This window comes from Homarus americanus, unplaced genomic scaffold, assembly GCF_018991925.1.
Source record: "Homarus americanus isolate GMGI-L3 unplaced genomic scaffold, GMGI_Hamer_2.0 scaffold49667, whole genome shotgun sequence".
Taxonomy (NCBI): Eukaryota; Metazoa; Arthropoda; class Malacostraca; order Decapoda; family Nephropidae; genus Homarus; species Homarus americanus.
The window spans coordinates 2254436-2275671 of record NW_024738608.1 but is presented as its reverse complement, the minus strand read 5'-3'; the positions used below and the strand labels follow the sequence as shown (position 1 = coordinate 2275671).

Sequence of the window (21236 nt, the reverse complement as noted above, 5' to 3'; positions counted from 1 at the left end):
TCCCGTCACAGCCTCACCTCTTCCATTCAAGTGGGTGCAGTGATCATGCCCTCCTGGAAAGTTCTTGCTACACTGAGATAAAAATAACCCTCACCATGCTGTCAGGGTTTCATTATCCTGGTTTACAGGTTATTAGCTAATCTGCTTCGTGTTTTGGGAGTGCCATGTCCCCTCTATCAGCTGTTGATTCGTCAAACAGTTCCCAGCACTAATTGATAACAATCAAACCTAACCAATGGGTTTCCAGCTTAGTAATAACGGGTCCCAATCCCAATAAATACTGATTTCAAAGGATCCCAAATTTAATGGGCTCCAACCGTAGTGTTCAGGACCGTAATGCCTCAGGGGCGATTAAGATTAAGGTCTCTTTGATCTTGCTAATTTCAGTGTTGACTTTGTTACAGCTCAGCATAAGAGGCCAATATATATATATATATATATATATATATATATATATATATATATATATATATATATATATATATATATATATATATATATACAGTATACTAGGGAGATAGAGGTGGTGTTTGTATTAGCTAGAAAGGTGGTGCATGTATTAGCTAGAGAAATAGATTATTTCCAGTCTTATCCATATCATTTTCTTACATAATCTATTCTTGCTTCCTTTTCTTAACTCCTACCACATTTGAGGAGTGATTCACAAACAACAATAAAGACTATATTTTAACAATGGTTATTGCAATTTTCAAAACGGATAATAACGCAGGTTTTATAAATTCAATCTATATATTTATTAACATTTTAAAGATAACAATAATACAGTCAGTAGCGAGAGTAAGTTAGAGTCAGTAGGCGGTGATGGCAGGTGTTCAGCCGTGGTATGATCCGGAGTAGAGAGGACGTGTATAACTGGAGCGTCCGTAGCCTTTATATCCATAGTGGCTGGGATTGGCTTCGGGTTCAGCGCTCCTCTTACCTTGGTGGTGTCCATGATAGACCGCAGCGTGATGACCATACCTACCATAGCCTCTGTAGCCACCATATCCGGGTTCAGCCTCAGGCTCAGCCAGAGCTTCAGCACTCCTTTTACCGATGTAATGTTTATTGGAGCCTCCATGATAGCCACCAGTGTAAGGAACATAGCTACCATGGCGTGTGTAGCTACCATGGCCTCTGTAGCTATCATGTCCGGGTTCAGCCTCAGGCTCAGCCAGAGCTTCAGCACTCCTTTTACCGATGTAATGTTTATTGGAGCCTCCATGATAGCCCCCAGTGTAAGGAACATAGCTACCATGGCGTGTGTAGCTACCATGGCCTCTGTAGCTATCATGTCCGGGTTCAGCCTCAGGCTCAGCCAGAGCTTCAGCACTCCTTTTACCGATGTAATGTTTATTGGAGCCTCCATGATAGCCCCCAGTGTAAGGAACATAGCTACCATGTCCGGGTTCAGCCTCAGGCTCAGCCAGAGCCTCAGCACTCCTTTTACCGATGTAATGTTTATTGGAGCCTCCATGATAGCCACCAGTGTAAGGAACATAGCTACCATGGCTTCTGTAGCTACCATGGCCTCTGTAGCTACCATATCCGGGTTCAGCCTCAGGCTCAGCCAGAGCCTCAGCACTCCTTTTACCGATGTAATGTTTATTGGAGCCTCCATGATAGCCCCCAGTGTAAGGAACATAGCTACCATGGCTTCTGTAGCTACCATGTGCGGGTTCAGCATCAGGCTCAGCACTTCCAGCAACCAAGCAGAAGGCCGCCAGGGCAGCAACAACGACCTGCACGATAAACACACGGGTTAATATAGAGAATTGCATTATAATACAGTCGAGTACATGCCCAGTACTTGGCAGTAATGAGTAACAAGACAAGTGGTGAAGAGAATAAAGTAATGTTTATGAATTAGTCCTCATTTTGTGTACCTGTATATATGTTGGTTTTTAATATTCATTCTTATATCATTATACACACATATTTGAAGATGGATAGATAGATAGATAGATAGTAATAACAATAGTTGGATCAACTCACCAAGGTGTTCATGACGGCGGAGAATCTCTGGCTGACTGTGATGAGAACGAGGCGACGCGCCCTTTTATACCTCTGAGAGACACGTCACTCCCTCATCCTCACATGTTGTCAAGGGCACAAGGTGCTGCTGGCAACTCTGTGTAGATCCCGGGGATTTTGGTGGGGGTAAAGTTATAGTTAAGGTAGAAGTGTTCGCTTTTGAGTTAAAAGGGTAACGTGTATGTAATGCGCCCTGGTAAATCATGTAACATGCCAAGTTGTGTTATTTTTATTTGCACACGTATTATTTTCTCAGTTCTGTTTAGTTTTGTAAGAAAACTTTTGAACTTTTAATATTTTATAGATATATCACATCTTAATCCAGGTAGCTCTCGTATGTTCAAGGAAAATATTTTAGAATATTTTGGGATCGCACTGAAACGACCGGAAATGAGGAGGATATTGCTGGCCTTCTAAATGACGGTTTTTTTTAATTCACTGATTAATTGTAATATTATAAACGACATCAATAAATTAAGGAAGGGAGGAGCGAAAACCACTGTTTACTTCCCGTCTCCTCCCACATAGCCCTCCTGGATTCATTTGTGAGTTTGGTATTGGAAAGATTCGGAAGAGGTCGACCACAGAAATTACTAACAAAAACAGGTTGTTCTGGTGTATTTTGTTGTGTTTCAAGAAATTTTGACCTTCATTTCCGACGCAAATGATCCGTTATTAGTCCAGCGGATAAGCTGCCAAAAAGGGCCGAACTGTTCATATTGGGACGAAAGTATTTGGTAGAGATTTAATTAAACCTATGTGGAAGCTTATAAAAGTTGGACCCATCTCATAATTGTATTCTAAGGTGGTCAAATGGCACCATGGATGTTCGCTATGCTCGCTGGTTTCCAGTACATCTCCGAGACATATTGGCTTTACCCAGCAAGCACCCGCAAGTGTATGAAGAACTCAAGAATGGTAAATCTGTTGTTCAAAAGTCTGGTCATGTGTCCAGCCTAATTGCGCTAGATTGCTTGACTATAATCAAGAGCAATAAAAATAAGCTAAAGGCGGTGGGGCTGCCGTGGGCCTCACATGCAGACAACCCATTAGCTTTTCACCTCTTCCCGTCACAGCCTCACCTCTTCCATTCAAGTGGGTGCAGTGATCATGCCCTCCTGGAAAGTTCTTGCTACACTGAGATAAAAATAACCCTCACCATGCTGTCAGGGTTTCATTATCCTGGTTTACAGGTTATTAGCTAATCTGCTTCGTGTTTTGGGAGTGCCATGTCCCCTCTATCAGCTGTTGATTCGTCAAACAGTTCCCAGCACTAATTGATAACAATCAAACCTAACCAATGGGTTTCCAGCTTAGTAATAACGGGTCCCAATCCCAATAAATACTGATTTCAAAGGATCCCAAATTTAATGGGCTCCAACCGTAGTGTTCAGGACCGTAATGCCTCAGGGGCGATTAAGATTAAGGTCTCTTTGATCTTGCTAATTTCAGTGTTGACTTTGTTACAGCTCAGCATAAGAGGCCAATATATATATATATATATATATATATATATATATATATATATATATATATATATATATATATATATATATATATACAGTATACTAGGAGATAGAGGAATTGGTGTTTTGTATTTATTAGCAGCTAGAAAGGTGGTGCATGCTTATTATTTTAAGAGAAATAGATTATTTCAGTCTTATCCATATCATTTTCTTACATAATCTATTCTTTAGCTTCCTTTATAGCTCTACCACATTTGAGGAGTGATTCATAAACAACAATAAAGACTATATTTTTTAACAATAGTTATTGCAATTTCAAAACGGATATCTTATGGAGTTTTATAAATTCAATCTATATATTTGTCTTTTTTAAAGATAACAATAATACCAGTCAATCAGCGAGTAAGTTAGAGTCAGTAAGAGGTGGTGATGGCAGGTGTTCAGCCGTGGTATGATCAGGTAGAGATTAATATAACTGGGCGTCATGTAACCCTTCTATATCCATGAAGTGGCTGGGATTGATTGGCTTCGGGTTCAGCGCTCCTTTTACCGATGTAATGTCCATCGTAGCTTGGACGATAGACCCCAGTGTAGGGACTAATGCTCCTATAGCCACCATATCCGGGTTCAGCCTCAGGCTCAGCCAGAGCTTCAGCACTCCTTTTACGATGTAATGTTTATTGGAGCCTCCATGATAGCCACCAGTGTAAGGAACATAGCTACCATGGCGTGTGTAGCTACCATGGCCTCTGTAGCTATCATGTCCGGGTTCAGCCTCAGGCTCAGCCAGAGCTTCAGCACTCCTTTTACCGATGTAATGTTTATTGGAGCCTCCATGATAGCCCCCAGTGTAAGGAACATAGCTACCATGGCGTGTGTAGCTACCATGGCCTCTGTAGCTATCATGTCCGGGTTCAGCCTCAGGCTCAGCCAGAGCTTCAGCACTCCTTTTACCGATGTAATGTTTATTGGAGCCTCCATGATAGCCCCCAGTGTAAGGAACATAGCTACCATGTCCGGGTTCAGCCTCAGGCTCAGCCAGAGCCTCAGCACTCCTTTTACCGATGTAATGTTTATTGGAGCCTCCATGATAGCCACCAGTGTAAGGAACATAGCTACCATGGCTTCTGTAGCTACCATGGCCTCTGTAGCTACCATATCCGGGTTCAGCCTCAGGCTCAGCCAGAGCCTCAGCACTCCTTTTACCGATGTAATGTTTATTGGAGCCTCCATGATAGCCCCCAGTGTAAGGAACATAGCTACCATGGCTTCTGTAGCTACCATGTGCGGGTTCAGCATCAGGCTCAGCACTTCCAGCAACCAAGCAGAAGGCCGCCAGGGCAGCAACAACGACCTGCACGATAAACACACGGGTTAATATAGAGAATTGCATTATAATACAGTCGAGTACATGCCCAGTACTTGGCAGTAATGAGTAACAAGACAAGTGGTGAAGAGAATAAAGTAATGTTTATGAATTAGTCCTCATTTTGTGTACCTGTATATATGTTGGTTTTTAATATTCATTCTTATATCATTATACACACATATTTGAAGATGGATAGATAGATAGATAGATAGTAATAACAATAGTTGGATCAACTCACCAAGGTGTTCATGACGGCGGAGAATCTCTGGCTGACTGTGATGAGAACGAGGCGACGCGCCCTTTTATACCTCTGAGAGACACGTCACTCCCCCATCCTCACATGTTGTCAAGGGCACAAGGTGCTGCTGGCAACTCTGTGTAGATCCCGGGGATTTTGGTGGGGGTAAAGTTATAGTTAAGGTAGAAGTGTTCGCTTTTGAGTTAAAAGGGTAACGTGTATGTAATGCGCCCTGGTAAATCATGTAACATGCCAAGTTGTGTTATTTTTATTTGCACACGTATTATTTTCTCAGTTCTGTTTAGTTTTGTAAGAAAACTTTTGAACTTTTAATATTTTATAGATATATCACATCTTAATCCAGGTAGCTCTCGTATGTTCAAGGAAAATATTTTAGAATATTTTGGGATCGCACTGAAACGACCGGAAATGAGGAGGATATTGCTGGCCTTCTAAATGACGGTTTTTTTTAATTCACTGATTAATTGTAATATTATAAACGACATCAATAAATTAAGGAAGGGAGGAGCGAAAACCACTGTTTACTTCCCGTCTCCCTCCCACATAGCCCTCCTGGATTCATTTGTGAGTTTGGTATTGGAAAGATTCGGAAGAGGTCGACCACAGAAATTACTAACAAAAACAGGTTGTTCTGGTGTATTTTGTTGTGTTTCAAGAAATTTTGACCTTCATTTCCGACGCAAATGATCCGTTATTAGTCCAGCGGATAAGCTGCCAAAAAGGGCCGAACTGTTCATATTGGGACGAAAGTATTTGGTAGAGATTTAATTAAACCTATGTGGAAGCTTATAAAAGTTGGACCCATCTCATAATTGTATTCTAAGGTGGTCAAATGGCACCATGGATGTTCGCTATGCTCGCTGGTTTCCAGTACATCTCCGAGACATATTGGCTTTACCCAGCAAGCACCCGCAAGTGTATGAAGAACTCAAGAATGGTAAATCTGTTGTTCAAAAGTCTGGTCATGTGTCCAGCCTAATTGCGCTAGATTGCTTGACTATAATCAAGAGCAATAAAAATAAGCTAAAGGCGGTGGGGCTGCCGTGGGCCTCACATGCAGACAACCCATTAGCTTTTCACCTCTTCCCGTCACAGCCTCACCTCTTCCATTCAAGTGGGTGCAGTGATCATGCCCTCCTGGAAAGTTCTTGCTACACTGAGATAAAAATAACCCTCACCATGCTGTCAGGGTTTCATTATCCTGGTTTACAGGTTATTAGCTAATCTGCTTCGTGTTTTGGGAGTGCCATGTCCCCTCTATCAGCTGTTGATTCGTCAAACAGTTCCCAGCACTAATTGATAACAATCAAACCTAACCAATGGGTTTCCAGCTTAGTAATAACGGGTCCCAATCCCAATAAATACTGATTTCAAAGGATCCCAAATTTAATGGGCTCCAACCGTAGTGTTCAGGACCGTAATGCCTCAGGGGCGATTAAGATTAAGGTCTCTTTGATCTTGCTAATTTCAGTGTTGACTTTGTTACAGCTCAGCATAAGAGGCCAATATATATATATATATATATATATATATATATATATATATATATATATATATATATATATATATATATATATATATATATATATATATATATATATATATATATATATATATACAGTATATTAGGGAGATAGAGGTGGTGTTTGTATTAGCTAGAAAGGTGGTGCATGTATTAGCTAGAGAAATAGATTATTTCCAGTCTTATCCATATAATTTTCTTACATAATCTATTCTTGCTTCCTTTTCTTAACTCCTACCACATTTGAGGAGTGATTCACAAACAACAATAAAGACTATATTTTAACAATGGTTATTGTAATTTTCAAAACGGATAATAACGCAGGTTTTATAAATTCAATCTATATATTTATTAACATTTTAAAGATAACAATAATACAGTCAGTAGCGAGAGTAAGTTAGAGTCAGTAGGCGGTGATGGCAGGTGTTCAGCCGTGGTATGATCCGGAGTAGAGAGGACGTGTATAACTGGAGCGTCCGTAGCCTTTATATCCATAGTGGCTGGGATTGGCTTCGGGTTTAGCGCTCCTCTTACCTTGGTGGTGTCCATGATAGACCGCAGCGTGATGACCATACCTACCATAGCCTCTGTAGCCACCATATCCGGGTTCAGCCTCAGGCTCAGCCAGAGCTTCAGCACTCCTTTTACCGATGTAATGTTTATTGGAGCCTCCATGATAGCCACCAGTGTAAGGAACATAGCTACCATGGCGTGTGTAGCTACCATGGCCTCTGTAGCTATCATGTCCGGGTTCAGCCTCAGGCTCAGCCAGAGCTTCAGCACTCCTTTTACCGATGTAATGTTTATTGGAGCCTCCATGATAGCCCCCAGTGTAAGGAACATAGCTACCATGGCGTGTGTAGCTACCATGGCCTCTGTAGCTATCATGTCCGGGTTCAGCCTCAGGCTCAGCCAGAGCTTCAGCACTCCTTTTACCGATGTAATGTTTATTGGAGCCTCCATGATAGCCCCCAGTGTAAGGAACATAGCTACCATGTCCGGGTTCAGCCTCAGGCTCAGCCAGAGCCTCAGCACTCCTTTTACCGATGTAATGTTTATTGGAGCCTCCATGATAGCCACCAGTGTAAGGAACATAGCTACCATGGCTTCTGTAGCTACCATGGCCTCTGTAGCTACCATATCCGGGTTCAGCCTCAGGCTCAGCCAGAGCCTCAGCACTCCTTTTACCGATGTAATGTTTATTGGAGCCTCCATGATAGCCCCCAGTGTAAGGAACATAGCTACCATGGCTTCTGTAGCTACCATGTGCGGGTTCAGCATCAGGCTCAGCACTTCCAGCAACCAAGCAGAAGGCCGCCAGGGCAGCAACAACGACCTGCACGATAAACACACGGGTTAATATAGAGAATTGCATTATAATACAGTCGAGTACATGCCCAGTACTTGGCAGTAATGAGTAACAAGACAAGTGGTGAAGAGAATAAAGTAATGTTTATGAATTAGTCCTCATTTTGTGTACCTGTATATATGTTGGTTTTTAATATTCATTCTTATATCATTATACACACATATTTGAAGATGGATAGATAGATAGATAGATAGTAATAACAATAGTTGGATCAACTCACCAAGGTGTTCATGACGGCGGAGAATCTCTGGCTGACTGTGATGAGAACGAGGCGACGCGCCCTTTTATACCTCTGAGAGACACGTCACTCCCTCATCCTCACATGTTGTCAAGGGCACAAGGTGCTGCTGGCAACTCTGTGTAGATCCCGGGGATTTTGGTGGGGGTAAAGTTATAGTTAAGGTAGAAGTGTTCGCTTTTGAGTTAAAAGGGTAACGTGTATGTAATGCGCCCTGGTAAATCATGTAACATGCCAAGTTGTGTTATTTTTATTTGCACACGTATTATTTTCTCAGTTCTGTTTAGTTTTGTAAGAAAACTTTTGAACTTTTAATATTTTATAGATATATCACATCTTAATCCAGGTAGCTCTCGTATGTTCAAGGAAAATATTTTAGAATATTTTGGGATCGCACTGAAACGACCGGAAATGAGGAGGATATTGCTGGCCTTCTAAATGACGGTTTTTTTTAATTCACTGATTAATTGTAATATTATAAACGACATCAATAAATTAAGGAAGGGAGGAGCGAAAACCACTGTTTACTTCCCGTCTCCCTCCCACATAGCCCTCCTGGATTCATTTGTGAGTTTGGTATTGGAAAGATTCGGAAGAGGTCGACCACAGAAATTACTAACAAAAACAGGTTGTTCTGGTGTATTTTGTTGTGTTTCAAGAAATTTTGACCTTCATTTCCGACGCAAATGATCCGTTATTAGTCCAGCGGATAAGCTGCCAAAAAGGGCCGAACTGTTCATATTGGGACGAAAGTATTTGGTAGAGATTTAATTAAACCTATGTGGAAGCTTATAAAAGTTGGACCCATCTCATAATTGTATTCTAAGGTGGTCAAATGGCACCATGGATGTTCGCTATGCTCGCTGGTTTCCAGTACATCTCCGAGACATATTGGCTTTACCCAGCAAGCACCCGCAAGTGTATGAAGAACTCAAGAATGGTAAATCTGTTGTTCAAAAGTCTGGTCATGTGTCCAGCCTAATTGCGCTAGATTGCTTGACTATAATCAAGAGCAATAAAAATAAGCTAAAGGCGGTGGGGCTGCCGTGGGCCTCACATGCAGACAACCCATTAGCTTTTCACCTCTTCCCGTCACAGCCTCACCTCTTCCATTCAAGTGGGTGCAGTGATCATGCCCTCCTGGAAAGTTCTTGCTACACTGAGATAAAAATAACCCTCACCATGCTGTCAGGGTTTCATTATCCTGGTTTACAGGTTATTAGCTAATCTGCTTCGTGTTTTGGGAGTGCCATGTCCCCTCTATCAGCTGTTGATTCGTCAAACAGTTCCCAGCACTAATTGATAACAATCAAACCTAACCAATGGGTTTCCAGCTTAGTAATAACGGGTCCCAATCCCAATAAATACTGATTTCAAAGGATCCCAAATTTAATGGGCTCCAACCGTAGTGTTCAGGACCGTAATGCCTCAGGGGCGATTAAGATTAAGGTCTCTTTGATCTTGCTAATTTCAGTGTTGACTTTGTTACAGCTCAGCATAAGAGGCCAATATATATATATATATATATATATATATATATATATATATATATATATATATATATATATATATATATATATATATATATATACAGTATACTAGGGAGATAGAGGTGGTGTTTGTATTAGCTAGAAAGGTGGTGCATGTATTAGCTAGAGAAATAGATTATTTCCAGTCTTATCCATATATTTTCTTACATAATCTATTCTTGCTTCCTTTTCTTAACTCCTACCACATTTGAGGAGTGATTCACAAACAACAATAAAGACTATATTTTAACAATGGTTATTGCAATTTTCAAAACGGATAATAACGCAGGTTTTATAAATTCAATCTATATATTTATTAACATTTTAAAGATAACAATAATACAGTCAGTAGCGAGAGTAAGTTAGAGTCAGTAGGCGGTGATGGCAGGTGTTCAGCCGTGGTATGATCCGGAGTAGAGAGGACGTGTATAACTGGAGCGTCCGTAGCCTTTATATCCATAGTGGCTGGGATTGGCTTCGGGTTCAGCGCTCCTCTTACCTTGGTGGTGTCCATGATAGACCGCAGCGTGATGACCATACCTACCATAGCCTCTGTAGCCACCATATCCGGGTTCAGCCTCAGGCTCAGCCAGAGCTTCAGCACTCCTTTTACCGATGTAATGTTTATTGGAGCCTCCATGATAGCCACCAGTGTAAGGAACATAGCTACCATGGCGTGTGTAGCTACCATGGCCTCTGTAGCTATCATGTCCGGGTTCAGCCTCAGGCTCAGCCAGAGCTTCAGCACTCCTTTTACCGATGTAATGTTTATTGGAGCCTCCATGATAGCCCCCAGTGTAAGGAACATAGCTACCATGGCGTGTGTAGCTACCATGGCCTCTGTAGCTATCATGTCCGGGTTCAGCCTCAGGCTCAGCCAGAGCTTCAGCACTCCTTTTACCGATGTAATGTTTATTGGAGCCTCCATGATAGCCCCCAGTGTAAGGAACATAGCTACCATGTCCGGGTTCAGCCTCAGGCTCAGCCAGAGCCTCAGCACTCCTTTTACCGATGTAATGTTTATTGGAGCCTCCATGATAGCCACCAGTGTAAGGAACATAGCTACCATGGCTTCTGTAGCTACCATGGCCTCTGTAGCTACCATATCCGGGTTCAGCCTCAGGCTCAGCCAGAGCCTCAGCACTCCTTTTACCGATGTAATGTTTATTGGAGCCTCCATGATAGCCCCCAGTGTAAGGAACATAGCTACCATGGCTTCTGTAGCTACCATGTGCGGGTTCAGCATCAGGCTCAGCACTTCCAGCAACCAAGCAGAAGGCCGCCAGGGCAGCAACAACGACCTGCACGATAAACACACGGGTTAATATAGAGAATTGCATTATAATACAGTCGAGTACATGCCCAGTACTTGGCAGTAATGAGTAACAAGACAAGTGGTGAAGAGAATAAAGTAATGTTTATGAATTAGTCCTCATTTTGTGTACCTGTATATATGTTGGTTTTTAATATTCATTCTTATATCATTATACACACATATTTGAAGATGGATAGATAGATAGATAGATAGTAATAACAATAGTTGGATCAACTCACCAAGGTGTTCATGACGGCGGAGAATCTCTGGCTGACTGTGATGAGAACGAGGCGACGCGCCCTTTTATACCTCTGAGAGACACGTCACTCCCTCATCCTCACATGTTGTCAAGGGCACAAGGTGCTGCTGGCAACTCTGTGTAGATCCCGGGGATTTTGGTGGGGGTAAAGTTATAGTTAAGGTAGAAGTGTTCGCTTTTGAGTTAAAAGGGTAACGTGTATGTAATGCGCCCTGGTAAATCATGTAACATGCCAAGTTGTGTTATTTTTATTTGCACACGTATTATTTTCTCAGTTCTGTTTAGTTTTGTAAGAAAACTTTTGAACTTTTAATATTTTATAGATATATCACATCTTAATCCAGGTAGCTCTCGTATGTTCAAGGAAAATATTTTAGAATATTTTGGGATCGCACTGAAACGACCGGAAATGAGGAGGATATTGCTGGCCTTCTAAATGACGGTTTTTTTTAATTCACTGATTAATTGTAATATTATAAACGACATCAATAAATTAAGGAAGGGAGGAGCGAAAACCACTGTTTACTTCCCGTCTCCCTCCCACATAGCCCTCCTGGATTCATTTGTGAGTTTGGTATTGGAAAGATTCGGAAGAGGTCGACCACAGAAATTACTAACAAAAACAGGTTGTTCTGGTGTATTTTGTTGTGTTTCAAGAAATTTTGACCTTCATTTCCGACGCAAATGATCCGTTATTAGTCCAGCGGATAAGCTGCCAAAAAGGGCCGAACTGTTCATATTGGGACGAAAGTATTTGGTAGAGATTTAATTAAACCTATGTGGAAGCTTATAAAAGTTGGACCCATCTCATAATTGTATTCTAAGGTGGTCAAATGGCACCATGGATGTTCGCTATGCTCGCTGGTTTCCAGTACATCTCCGAGACATATTGGCTTTACCCAGCAAGCACCCGCAAGTGTATGAAGAACTCAAGAATGGTAAATCTGTTGTTCAAAAGTCTGGTCATGTGTCCAGCCTAATTGCGCTAGATTGCTTGACTATAATCAAGAGCAATAAAAATAAGCTAAAGGCGGTGGGGCTGCCGTGGGCCTCACATGCAGACAACCCATTAGCTTTTCACCTCTTCCCGTCACAGCCTCACCTCTTCCATTCAAGTGGGTGCAGTGATCATGCCCTCCTGGAAAGTTCTTGCTACACTGAGATAAAAATAACCCTCACCATGCTGTCAGGGTTTCATTATCCTGGTTTACAGGTTATTAGCTAATCTGCTTCGTGTTTTGGGAGTGCCATGTCCCCTCTATCAGCTGTTGATTCGTCAAACAGTTCCCAGCACTAATTGATAACAATCAAACCTAACCAATGGGTTTCCAGCTTAGTAATAACGGGTCCCAATCCCAATAAATACTGATTTCAAAGGATCCCAAATTTAATGGGCTCCAACCGTAGTGTTCAGGACCGTAATGCCTCAGGGGCGATTAAGATTAAGGTCTCTTTGATCTTGCTAATTTCAGTGTTGACTTTGTTACAGCTCAGCATAAGAGGCCAATATATATATATATATATATATATATATATATATATATATATATATATATATATATATATATATATATATATATATATATACAGTATACTAGGGAGATAGAGGTGGTGTTTGTATTAGCTAGAAAGGTGGTGCATGTATTAGCTAGAGAAATAGATTATTTCCAGTCTTATCCATATCATTTTCTTACATAATCTATTCTTGCTTCCTTTTCTTAACTCCTACCACATTTGAGGAGTGATTCACAAACAACAATAAAGACTATATTTTAACAATGGTTATTGCAATTTTCAAAACGGATAATAACGCAGGTTTTATAAATTCAATCTATATATTTATTAACATTTTAAAGATAACAATAATACAGTCAGTAGCGAGAGTAAGTAGGCGGTGATGGCAGGTGTTCAGCCGTGGTATGATCCGGAGTAGAGAGGACGTGTATAACTGGAGCGTCCGTAGCCTCTATATCCATAGTGGCTGGGATTGGCTTCGGGTTCAGCGCTCCTCTTACCTTGGTGGTGTCCATGATAGACCGCAGCGTGATGACCATACCTACCATAGCCTCTGTAGCCACCATATCCGGGTTCAGCCTCAGCGCTCCTTTTACCGATGTAATGTCCATCGTAGCTTGGACGATAGACCCCAGTGTAGGGACTAATGCTCCTATAGCCACCATATCCGGGTTCAGCCTCAGGCTCAGCCAGAGCTTCAGCACTCCTTTTACCGATGTAATGTTTATTGGAGCCTCCATGATAGCCACCAGTGTAAGGAACATAGCTACCATGGCGTGTGTAGCTACCATGGCCTCTGTATCTATCATGTCCGGGTTCAGCCTCAGATTCAGCCAGAGCTTCAGCACTCCTTTTACCGATGTAATGTTTATTGGAGCCTCCATGATAGCCATCAGTGTAAGGAACATAGCTACCATGGCGTGTGTAGCTACCATGGCCTCTGTATCTATCATGTCCGGGTTCAGCATCAGGCTCAGCACTTCCAGCAACCAAGCAGAAGGCCGCCAGGGCAGCAACAACGACCTGCACGATAAACACACGGGTTAATATAGAGAATTGCATTATAATACAGTCGAGTACATGCCCAGTACTTGGCAGTAATGAGTAACAAGACAAGTGGTGAAGAGAATAAAGTAATGTTTATGAATTAGTCCTCATTTTGTGTACCTGTATATATGTTGGTTTTTAATATTCATTCTTATATCATTATACACACATATTTGAAGATGGATAGATAGATAGATAGATAGATAGATAGTAATAACAATAGTTGGATCAACTCACCAAGGTGTTCATGACGGCGGAGAATCTCTGGCTGACTGTGATGAGATGATGATGATGATTATACGGAGAGAAGAGAGCAGTGGCTCTGAGAGTGGGAGAAGGGTATAGTACAAGGAAAAGTTTAGAAGTGGGAAGTAGAGGAGAAGGTTAACAGCAGGTGGGCTATCCACCTTGCGGAGACGTGTTTTTTGTCTTCCGTAACTGTGCTGCGTTGAGAGGTTCTTGGGGTCAGGGAAGGCCGGTCTCAGCCAAGCTAAGCTAGGTTGTTCTAAGTTGTCCTGAGGGCATATTTTGTTAGGGGGGGGGGGGTCTCTCCAGGTCTTTGTGGCACTGGAGGGATGATCCCCATCTTTTAGTTATTTTTATTGTTATATTTTATTGTTATTTTGTTGTTATTTTGTATATAGAGGCTCTGGTTCTTCGTTATCATTTTTCCTGCTTCTAGGCCACCATCCGTGCGATGTGTTGTTGTTTTCCTCAATTAGTTGGTTTAGTATGGGATCCTGTTCTTGGTGGATTTTTTCCCATATTACATTTGCTTGGGTGTGTATTCTGATGTTGAGTGGGTCTGTGCCGTGTTCTGTGTGTATGTTTTGTACTGTTTGTGTGTATGGTGGTTGGTGTTTTGCCGCTCTTCTGAGGGCTATATTTTGCACTGCTTGATATTTGAGTTGATTGGTTCTTGAGATTGTGTTCAGAGGTATCGGGGGGTATTCTAAGTGTGGTCTGATCAGTGCTTTGTATAGGTGCAATTGCGTGTTGGTTTCCAATTGGCGGAATCTTTTGAGCTTAGTAAGTTGTGATCTTGCCATAGCTAATCTTTCGTTAATGTGGGGTGTTATTCCACATCTGGATATCTTGAGTCCTAATGTTTTTCCCTTGGCAGCATATGGTATTTGTTGGTTGTTAACAATAATAGGGCATGGTTTTGTTTTTGCGATGTGAATTATTTGGAGTTTTTGTACATTGGTTTTTATCTTCCATTTACGTTCATAGTCGTTTATTACCTCTATTTCTCTGCATGTTCTAATAGCCATCATTTGTTTGGACTTTCCCGGGTACCTGACTATCTGTGTTACATCGTCTGCGTAAGCTATGTATTCTGATTGACGTGGTTGCGGCATATCTGCCGTGTATACAGTGTATAACGTCGGCGATATATTACTGCCTTGGGGAACTCCGCTATGAAGGATGAAGGTTTGTCCTAGATGGTTGTCGATTATTAATTTGGCCTGTCTGTTATCTAAGAAATTACATAATAGTGCTGTGATATTGGTAGGCATGTCCAATTTGATTATTTTTAACTTCAGTCCTTCATGCCAGACTTTGTCAAATGCTTTTGAAACATCTCTCAGAATTATGTTGCATTGGTCTCTGTTACTTGCAGCATTTGCAATTGATTCGTATATTAGAGCTATTGCTGTGTTGGTTCCTCGGTGTTTTCGAAAGCCGTGCTGTCTCGGGTTATATTTGTTTTCTTGGTCTAGAAAATTTCTCAGTCTGTTGTTGATTATTTTTTCCAATATTTTACCAGGTGTTTCCAATAATGATATAGGTCTGTAGTTTTCTGCTTGAGTATGGTTCTTTCCTGCTTTCGGAATGAGTCTGATTTTGGCTAATTTAAATTTGGTAGGGAAAAAGCCAGTTGCGAGTGAGGCATTGTATATATTTTTGAGCTGTTCGATCATAGACTGAGGAATGTTTTGAAGTACGATTTTATTAATTTGGCTTATGCCAGGTGCTTTATTCTTGAAACTTGCTATTGTTTTTGCAATATCATTTTGAGTTAATGGGGCAATTATTGGGTTGTTTATGTCTAATGAGTTGAGGTTGATTTTATTGGTAGGTTTCCATTTCTCTGTGTTCTGGCTCAAATATGTTTTAGTTGCCTGTTCTGTTTCTTGGCAGAAGCTTCTATTGTCTTCGTCATTTATTCTGAATATGTTCTTCCAGAATTCTCTAAATATTGGTGAGAACGAGGCGACGCGCCCTTTTATACCTCTGAGAGACACGTCACTCCCTCATCCTCACATGTTGTCAAGGGCACAAGGTGCTGCTGGCAACTCTGTGTAGATCCCGGGGATTTTGGTGGGGGTAAAGTTATAGTTAAGGTAGAAGTGTTCGCTTTTGTGTTAAAAGGGTACCAGTAACGTGTATGTGATGCGCCCTGGTAAATCATGTAACATGCCAAGTTGTGTTATTTTATTTGCACACGTATTATTTTCTCACTTCTGTTTAGTTTTGTAAGAAAACTATCGAACTTTTAATATTGTATAGCTATATCACATCTCAATCTAGGTAGCTCTCTTATATTCAAGGTAAATATTTTAGAATATTGTGGGATCGCACTGAAACGACTGGAAATGAGGAGGATATTGCTGGCCTTCTGAATGTAGTTTTTTTTAAATTCACTGATTAATTATAATATTATAAACGACATCAATAAATTAAGGAAGGGAGGAGCGAAAGCGACTGTTTACTTCCCGTCTCCCTCCCACACACCCCTACTGAACTCATTTGTGAGTTCGGTATTGGAAAGATTCGGAAGAGGTCGACCACAGAAATTGCTAACAAAAACAGATTTTTCTAGTGTATTTTGTTGTGTTTCAAGAAATTTTGACCTTCATTTCCGTCTCAAATGATCCGTTATTAGTCCAGCGGATAAACTGCCAAAAACGGCCGAACTGTTCATATTGGGAAGAAAGTATTTGGTAGAGATATAATTAAATGTATGTGGAAGCTTATAAAAGTTTGACCTATCTCATAATTGTATTCTAAGGTGGTCAAGAGGCACCACGGATGTTCGCTATGGATCAATATCACTATGCTCGCTGGTTTCCAGTACATCTCCGAGACATATTGGCTTTACCCAGCAAGCACCTGCAAGTGTATGAAGAACTCAACAATGGTAAATTTGTTGTTCAAAAGTCTGGTCATGTGTCCAGCCTAATTGCGCTAGAGTGCTTGACTATAATCATGAGCAATAAAATTAAGCTCTCAAAGGCGGTGGCGGTGGTAAAGTTGTGGGCCTCACATGCAGACAACCCATCAGGTCTAAGAAGGTGGATGATTGGTGGTCTTGAAGTGGCAAGGGTTGTGAAGGAATTTGATTCAGCTTACCTGCATTCAAAGTACTGTATGATGACATTCGCTACCATGAAAATGTGTCATCAGTTCAGAAGCCTCGTAATAGTGATAGAGGAAATTGGCAATCCATTCAAAGAGGAGTGAGCAGAATTGTACAGCAGCTACAAAATAAATCATGCCCTTACCATCAGTGGGTTCAGTGAACGGTCAAAACGTAAGCCAGTTACAATATGAAACATTTGTAGAGGAGCGACTCTCGTTGTGCACAAAGCCATTGACTGACACTATTAAAAGAAACATCCCATCGCTGTTTAATATCCCCATGGCAACCTGCAAAGGGCACTCTCACCCCACCCTTGTAGCCCTGGAGGCTAATTGTAATTTATTTGCTCGACTTTACATTGCATGTTAAGCAAGAGATGGAAATTTTGAGGAATTTTTCCGCTAAGAAAATCATGCATATCCTCCCTCTCTCTTATCCAATGGTCATAAATTTTATATTCTCCCGTGCCTCGAAACAGATCCATCCTCCGTTGTAGTTGAAGTGAAGATATTTGACGTGGCTTCCATTATCAACTTGTTAAAACCACATAATTGCAAAAATTCCCTTAGTTATGCCAAAGTTATTGTTGAACTATATATACAATACTAAGCTGAAGGCGTAAAGAGAATTCACATTGTCTGAGATGTTTATGTCGTGCACAGTTTGAAGCAGAGTATTCAAGCAGTCTTTCTTGAGAAATAACATAAAGACCGAGATGTTTACTAATCAGTACATGCTATGAAGACATCATCGGTCTACAAATGTAAACCAGGTCAACATAGCTCCTTGTAATCATGGAAAGCTTACACTAATGAAATTTTGCACACAGCCCACGCAGTCAGGTGTGCTTACGCGTAGATAATGATCAGACAGTAGATTCAGACATCGTGGTCCTTGCTGTTGCATACAGTGCAAAAATGAACATTTAAGAACTATGGATTGCCTTCGGCACTAGAAGTCACTACAGTTACAGTCCAACGCATACCGTTGCTTGCAATCTAGGATCAAGTATGTGTAAGGCTCTGTTCTTGCACTCCCTAACGGGCTGAAATGTATAGAACTGAACTGGGCTAATTTATAGTACAGGACATAATTCGAATTTGTTTTTGTTGCTAATGATAAGTTCAAACAAAACAAAACGATTTTCATCTCTGACACTTTTGACGCATTTTCCTCATAACCGAGATATCTGGAGATCAAAATCAGAAAACTAGTAGAAAATCTATTATTTTATTTGTTGTCACTAACCGAATCTCGTGATTTTTCCCTTGCAAGCAATGGTTTAGAGTATAGACACTTTTCTTCTATGACGTATCCCTCGCAAAACCACCTAGACCTGAGGTATTTAATATGCCGTGGGGCTCCCCCCCCCCCCCTTCGTTAGGAAGTTAGGTAAGATTAGACAGGTTTGGTTGGCACTGTCAACCATGTAATACTAATTAAGTTATCCTAACCAACCGGCATATTAAATATATTGGTTCTAGGTCGTTTGCGAGGGATACCGTCTGGTCCCCGAGATATGCTTGGGACTGTCAGCTGGTTGAAAATGTTCAAAAGAGGGCCACCAGACTTGTGCCTGCACTTCGGCACCTCAACTACCCTGAGAGATTGGAGCACCTGAACTTGCCTAGCTTATACTACAGAATGGCAAGGGGCGACCTAATTGAGGTGTATAAGCATCTCAAGGGGCACTACTCAGTCGAGTGTCCTTACTTGGAGCTTGGCGGACTCTCGCTCCACAAGGGGTCACAGCTCAAGATTGAAGACGTTGCTGGTCCAGAAAGCTGTGAGGGCAAACTTTTTCGGAGTGGGAGTTGTGAACTCTTGGAACAATCTACCAGAAAGTGATGTGACGGCACCGAGTGTGAGCTCTTTCAAGACCAGATCTTGACCAACACTGGAGCAGGTTCAGGTACATTCAGGAGCCGGTGCATGCCCAGTACTTGCCAACAGGGAGTACCAGAGACATGACCGATCACCCAAGCGGCTAACGAGCCGATCAGTGGTGAAGAGGATGAAAGTAAAGTAAAATAAAATAAAAGTGTCTTAGAAGTGTCTATACTCTAAGCCATTGTTTGTAAGAAAAAAATCACGAGATTTGTTTGGTGGCAACAAATGCCATAATTGCCTAGAATTTTTCTAGTAGTTTTCTTATTTTCAACTCCCGATATCTCGGCCATGGAAAAATACGCCAGAAGTGTCATAATTGAAAATCGTCTTGTGTTTGTCTGATCTTATCATTATAAGAAAAAGAAATCGAATTATGTCCTGTACTATAAATTGACCCTGAACTATCTATTACTCTATGCGCGTTATTATGATATATATTTAATACAGAAATAAAATACTTTACTGGTATAAATTTACTATTAGTTTGAAAACACAAACGTAGAATTACATACAAAAATACGTTTTTTTAGTAGAATTATCAAATAGCTGGAGAAGCTTTTTCACTTCTGACAGTTTTTTAAAGACTCTTAAATATATTACATTTTAGAACTATATCAGCCTCTTTATTATTATTATTATTATTGTTGTTGTTGTTGTTGTTGTTGTTGATGTTGATGTTGATGATGATGATGATGATGATGATGATGATGATGATGATGATGTGGTTGTTGTTGTCACGATAAATAGGGATTATCGTCGATTATGCCTAAAAAAGTAACACGTTTTTGCTAAAGAATAATAATTTTGTTTTTATTGCTACACCTACCATGATACATTTACCACGACACACCTACCATTACACACCTACCATGACACACCTACTATGATACATTTACCACGACACACCTACCATGACACACCTACTATGATACATTTACCACGACACACCTACCATGACACACCTACTATGATACATTTACCACGACACACCTACCATGACACACCTACTATGATACATTTACCACGACACACCTACCATGATACATTTACCACGACACTTACCATGACACATTTACCACGACACACCTACCATGATACATTTACCACGACACACCTACCATTACACACCTACCATGACACACCTACTATGATACATTTACCACGACACACCTACCATAATACATTTACCACGACACTTACCATGACACATTTACCACGACACACCTACCATGATACATTTACCACGACACACCTACCATGATACATTTACTAATGACACACCCATTATGATACATTTACCACGACACACCTACTATGGTACATTTACCACGACACACCTACCATGATACATTTCATTACGACATTCCCACCATGACACATTTACCACGACACACCTACCTTGGATACATTTACCACGACACACCTACCATGATACATTTACCACAACACACCTACCATGATACATTTACCACGACACACCTACCATGATACATTTACCACGACACACCTACCATGATACATTTACCACGACACACCTACCATGATACATTTACCACAACACACCTACCATGATACATTTACCACGACACTTACCATGACACATTTACTAATGAGACACATCTACTATGATACATTTACTAATGACACACCTACCATTATGACATTTACCACGACACACTCTTATGATACATTTAACACGACACACCTACTATGATACATTTACTACGACACACCTACTATGATACATTTACCACGACACACCTACCTTTGATACATTTACCACGACACTTACCATGACACATTTACCACGACACACCTACCATGATACATTTACCACGACACACCTACCATGATACATTTACCACGACACTTACCATGACACATTTACCACGACACACCTACCATGATACATTTACCACGACACACCTACCATGATACATTTACCACGACACTTACCATGACACATTTACCACAACACACCTACCATGATACATTTACCACGACACACCTACCATGATACATTTATCACGACACTTACCATGACACATTTACTACAA

General features: G+C 41.0%; 1 protein-coding gene across 27 annotated transcripts; it reads right to left on the bottom strand.

The window, feature by feature from the left end:
- Window positions 1–736: 736 nt before the first annotated feature.
- Window positions 737–14243, bottom strand: LOC121874104 (RNA-binding motif protein, X-linked-like-3). 27 transcript variants are annotated; one of them, XM_042378040.1, is made up of 6 exons: window positions 14160–14243; window positions 13793–13898; window positions 10601–10747; window positions 7500–7895; window positions 4368–4763; window positions 737–1651 (listed from the first exon to the last, which is right to left on the bottom strand). In XM_042378040.1, the coding sequence occupies exons 1-6, from the start codon at window positions 14169–14171 to the stop codon at window positions 834–836; spliced, it is 1875 nt and encodes a 624-aa protein (XP_042233974.1). In that variant the 5' UTR covers window positions 14172–14243; the 3' UTR covers window positions 737–833. The 27 variants fall into 27 exon arrangements, with proteins under 27 accessions (XP_042233974.1, XP_042233967.1, XP_042233968.1 ...); XM_042378033.1 differs by lacking the exons at window positions 13793–13898; window positions 14160–14243 and adding an exon at window positions 11341–11399 and having other exon boundaries at window positions 737–1255; window positions 1400–1651; window positions 10601–11087; XM_042378034.1 differs by lacking the exons at window positions 13793–13898; window positions 14160–14243 and adding an exon at window positions 11341–11399 and having other exon boundaries at window positions 737–1415; window positions 1560–1651; window positions 10601–11087.
- Between the last annotated feature and the right edge of the window lie 6993 nt (window positions 14244–21236).

Excerpts from the sequence above, each read along its gene's own strand:
- LOC121874104 (XM_042378026.1), bottom strand. Across the intron at positions 7,896-10,600 it reads TGGTAGCTACACACGCCATG|GTAGCTATGTTCCTTACACT; the intron begins GTAGCTATGTTC and ends ACAGAAGCCATG. Across the intron at positions 4,764-7,499 it reads TGGTAGCTACACACGCCATG|GTAGCTATGTTCCTTACACT; the intron begins GTAGCTATGTTC and ends ACAGAAGCCATG.